Raw genomic sequence first — 4,886 nt, 5'->3', positions numbered from 1 at the left:
GGGGGGGGGGGGGGGGGTGAAAGGATACAATACAAACTTTGACTTGCTTGACAGCACAATCTATAGAATAAATACGAATATCCAGCCAAACAATTATAAAAATATAAGTTTTTAACTAAGTGAACAAATCTATGGATATCTAATATTCTGTTGTCGAAAGAAAGAAAAACTCAAATTAGTCAACTTTCAGATGTCAGCCAGCCAGAAGATTTGATACAAGTCGCAATATTTATGGCAGTAGAAACCTTCTCGTCCTTGTGTCACAATTCTGAGGAACCAAACTTTGTTTTCACTCTATTAAGTAAACCATAAAACAAATAACAAAATCTCTTATTTTACCAATCTTCAGACGTTGACCAAAAAATAAAAATAAATAACAAATAAAAATAATAGTTAATTTTTTAAAAATTATGACTATGTATAAGTTTGTTTAGTTATAACATTCAAATTCTATGACCAGCCTAAGAGAGTTACAACTACCACTTGTAACATACTAAAGTCAAGTGTGAGAGATAGTAGGTTGGAAAACCTTTTAACCCTCAAAGGGAAGTAGATCACAAGAGCATTCCTAAGCGTCAGTGACGTCTAACAAGACCGGTAGAGGTAGCTCCAAGTCCTGTAAATCTGTCCTACAAATCCAAAGATAAAACATGGTTGTTAAAGGAGATACATCGACACATCAATGAAATAAGAGTTGACTTTTTTTTCCATGCATGTTGTCTTCATATATGTATTATACATTTTTTTTCAACTATCAACGTGATATATTTGAAATAAACAACTTGAACGTCTAATAAGTTAACATTGGTATTGTTTGCTATTCATATGTCTCTAGAACTAAGTGTTTAGCTACCAACTTGGTTTTGGAGAGGTTAACACAAGCTATTTGCTTTCATTGATGTTTGAAATAAAATAAGAACATTAAGTGTTATTTCAAAAAGAAAGTTGGTTTACAAACTATAAACTTTTTAGTGACTGTCAAAGAACAAATTGTAAGTATTTACACATTCCAATTGTGAAATCTATTTCATCCAAAAAAATTAACTGGGAAAGTTGCACATAAGTTGTGCATTATAACTCTTTTGGTCAAACAGTAAAATTACTTGAAAGTAGAAAATAACCTCGCGTCTTTTTTTCATTTCCAAGATAGTTTTCAATGAGTGTAATGAACTTGAATGTTATTCATATCTCTTTACTTTTTAATTTCCTTGAATATTTTCTACAAGTTGAAAGAAACATTGACAAGAAAGATGAGAGGTGATGTGGCAAATCAACAGTATAGGCCGCTCAGACAAATATTTTAACTGTAATTTATTTGCTTGTAGTCTAATAGTTGAAGAAATTTTACATTTGAGGTTCTTAATTTTTCATGAACACTTTTTTCTATTACTATTTGTTAGAGTTTCTTTTGCATCAAATGAGTTAGTTACAAACATAGATAAGAAAAAAGAACAACAAACAGTTAAATAAAGAAATCAAGATGGGTCTCATAATACATGCTCAGTTAGTTGGACTCCAATAATAGACACACAACAACAGTCACATAACACCTATTGAGATTATCTATGGAGATGTACTGAGATGGTATATTTGTCTGCGCTGAAAATGATGTTCACTAAAATTTGTATCAACTATTCGCAAGTAACATTTGTTGGTTACAAGAAAATGTCACGATGGTTAATTAGTCCAGTGTAAGTATATGTCAATCATAAACTTTGTAATGTGTTTTCAATATCTTGCATCGATTTAGATCTAAGATTGTTGAATTTGTACTTTATGATAAGTTCCCGGAAATTGCAGAGCTGATGAGTTTTGGAAACGTTGATCCAAGTATCTGCCTTGGCTGTTTTGATGTTTTAAAGAGAAAGGGATATGAAGAACATGATATAAACTAGGTGAGTTCGTTAAACGTGCAGCTATTAACACACTTCCCTTATTCAGTACTTGAGCTGATGATCCATGTCACCACACTGATACATGCAGTAACTTGGATAGGCAAGTTCCTCTGATGAATCATGAAGATTAAACACCGAACATGTCCGAATTTCGTCAGTTGTAATCTGAACTTTCTTGAACTCGCTCACAGGTGGACAGAGCGACCTTGGATCTTAAGACTTAGAGATACCTCTGCCACTGTAGCTTCCAGCTGAGCAACTAGCTAAATAAGAAACTGCAACAAACGTTCTTGTAACTAATGATATTCAAGGATTGTGATTCTGAATCGAGACGAGGTCGAAATTTCTGTATTATATAATTAGCAATCACACGTATTATTGTCAACACATATAAAACATATGCATATATAAACATATATGATCGATGGAAGTTGTAACAATCGATCCATACTCGGCCGTGTTCTGACTACTCTTGTTCACCTGTTCCTCCTTGTTCAGTATTATTCCCGCTTCCGCTATTACCGTGAACTTTTATCTCCAAAAGCCTTTCTACAGGCTGCCTACAAATCGGGCACCTATTTGTCTGGAACCTCAACACCTTAGCGCATCCGCTGCACATACACTGTTACCACCACAAACGCAAAACACTTTTCACATCAGTACAGGGAATCGATCTCACAGCCATTCTAAAAAAAAAAAACGATGATCTTACCATGTGCCGACAGGGAAGAACAGTAGTGTCACGTGGCTCAGACAAACAAATAACACATTCCTTCCCCGGATCATTAGCATCATCAGCCGAATCATCATCCCCATCAACGCTATTCCCAATCCCATAAATCTCCTGCAGCTCATACCTCGTCTCGTTAACCCATAGTATCTGCTTCACCACTCTTATCTTAACCTCTCCTTTATCCTTCTCATACACCGCTTGAGTGATCTGCGCATTCTTCGACCCCAGACTCTCCGCTTCTTCACCATCACCACCCGAAGGAGGAGCCCCTGCCGCTTCTGCCTTCACAGCCAAGGGATAAACATCAGCTTCCGCAGCCTTGAACAGCTCAGCTTCTTCAAAGAGAGAGAAGTCTATCCCCGTACCAGAAGGCTGTTTGAACTTCTGACCAAGTCCTACCTCGAAATCCATCGTGATTGGTGGTAGAACGTCTTCCTTAGTCGCTGTGAGAACGCATTCTTCGGATTCTTTAGCGAAAAAAATAACTGTAATCCTGTTGTTTATCAAAAAAGGTTGAGTCTTTCTATAAGCTTTTAACTAACATTCAGACAAGAATATTTATTACAAAGGTCACAAGGAAGAGGATCCTGTTTTTTTTTTTTCAAATGAATCAACGAAATTAAAGAAGTGGAAATCTCATCTATCTACCTGCCGGAGACAGTTGCATCAAACGTGAAGGAGACGAGAAACCGACCCGGACAATCCGGGTCGGGTTCAAGCTTCAAAGACTCCTTTTTGAGATTAACGTCGTTACGAATCGTGACGGCTTTCTGATGCTCGACGCAAGGCTGAGGCTGAGGGACCATGGCTCCAGCGTAAGGGTATCTCCCGCCGGCGGTCCAAGGGTGAGGGTGGTGGTACGGATGGGGAGGAGGAGGAGGAGGAGGAGGGGGATAGTGGTGGTGGTGATCGTACGGAGACGGAAGCATGGTTCCCGGCGGAGGAGGGTAGTAGCCGGGGTACTGGTGGTAATGCTGATTAGGGTTTGGGTTTGGGTACGGTGTAGCCGCGGCGAAGACGATTCGATTGGGTGGAGGTTCTGTAGCCGGAGGTGGTGGTGGTGGTGGTGGTGGAGCGGCGGTTGGAAGCGTGTTGCTTCGACGCCTCCGGCGTCTATCGCCGCCGCTGCTGCTGATGTTTCCCATGAAAGATCAAATTTTTCGGGAGACCCAGATGATCAAATCTCGGGGAGTTTTGGTTTCGGTGAGTGGATCGGAGATCAGGGGATTATTGGAGTGAGATGAAAGGGATTGAAAAAGCAAAAGGAGAGAGCTTTTTGGTGAATTAAGAGAGAGAGATAAGAGAGAATAATATTTTTGGGGGAGAAAGTGGGTTATGGTGATGATGATGGGGTCGGTTTGGCCAAGAAACTCCACTCATCAAAACATTGTTCACCTTTCTATGGTGTTTTATGTTACCAAGAGATAGATTTTTTATTTTTTTTTGAGAGATAGTTTATTTTTGTTTTTTAATTAAATTTTGTTTCTAATTATAAACGTTTATTATAGGTTTAAGAGTAGGTGTTATACTGTTATCTTTTTGATCATTCTTTTGTTGCGTGACAAAATATAAATATAGATTCTTTGGTTGCATTACCATTACGTATGGATTATGATTAATCTGTTCATTTTTTTCATTTTTATAGAAAAGTTTTGGAGGAGTTTTTGTTCTTCAAATGTAAAATTTGGATCTCATAACTTTCTCGTTTATTGTTTTGATATAATCTTTAACATACTACCCTTATTGCATATTTATATCCAGCTACTCTTACGAGTGAATAAGTTATCATTGTCTTGATGCATGATTGAGTGCTCTGTGCTTTCTCCATCATATCTAGTAGACATTGTCAACTGTCACCTTCTATATTCATGTTGCCTAAGTTTTATAGCAATTAATTAGTTTTGTTCTCAACAAAGTATACTACAGATTAGTTTATTAGAAATTTATAATAATATTACTTTGTGCCAAGATAATGTTCTTAATTAGACCGAAAGATTAACTAATGTTTTGGAACTCATATCAAGTTTGTTCTCTAGTCTTTGAATAATTTGTATATTTTGATTTCGCCAAAAAAAACTATACAGGCTTTTAAGAAAAGTAAGAGCTCTTAAACTGTTTAAATTCTAAAACCATTAGCTAAAATTAGAATATGAATAGAAAGTTAAGATTACCCGTTAGCGAAAAGCATCACACAAAATACAAACAAAACATATATTAAAGAAAGACAGATAGCACGGACGAACAATTTTAACTATTTA

General features: G+C 36.9%; 1 protein-coding gene across 1 annotated transcript; it reads right to left on the bottom strand.

Annotated features, from left to right (window-relative positions):
* Positions 1-2,229: 2,229 nt before the first annotated feature.
* LOC106343342 (probable E3 ubiquitin-protein ligase LOG2) lies at positions 2,230-4,001 on the bottom strand. Its single transcript, XM_013782523.1, has 3 exons — positions 3,277-4,001; positions 2,608-3,121; positions 2,230-2,517 (listed from the first exon to the last, which is right to left on the bottom strand). The coding sequence occupies exons 1-3, from the start codon at positions 3,771-3,773 to the stop codon at positions 2,362-2,364; spliced, it is 1,167 nt and encodes a 388-aa protein (XP_013637977.1). The 5' UTR covers positions 3,774-4,001; the 3' UTR covers positions 2,230-2,361.
* Positions 4,002-4,886: the final 885 nt, after the last annotated feature.

Source organism: Brassica oleracea, chromosome C5 (genome assembly GCF_000695525.1).
Source record: "Brassica oleracea var. oleracea cultivar TO1000 chromosome C5, BOL, whole genome shotgun sequence".
Lineage (NCBI taxonomy): Eukaryota > Viridiplantae > Streptophyta > Magnoliopsida > Brassicales > Brassicaceae > Brassica > Brassica oleracea.
This window is presented reverse-complemented; position numbering and strand designations above follow the sequence as displayed.

Coding starts and splice junctions, on each gene's coding strand:
- LOC106343342 (XM_013782523.1), bottom strand. CDS start 3,773: ATGGGAAACATCAGCAGCAGCGGCGGCGATAGACGCCGGAGGCGTCGA. Junction 3,122..3,276: donor GATGCAACTGTCTCCGGCAG/GTAGATAGATGA, acceptor GATAAACAACAG/GATTACAGTTATTTTTTTCG. Junction 2,518..2,607: donor TTCTTCCCTGTCGGCACATG/GTAAGATCATCG, acceptor TGGTGGTAACAG/TGTATGTGCAGCGGATGCGC.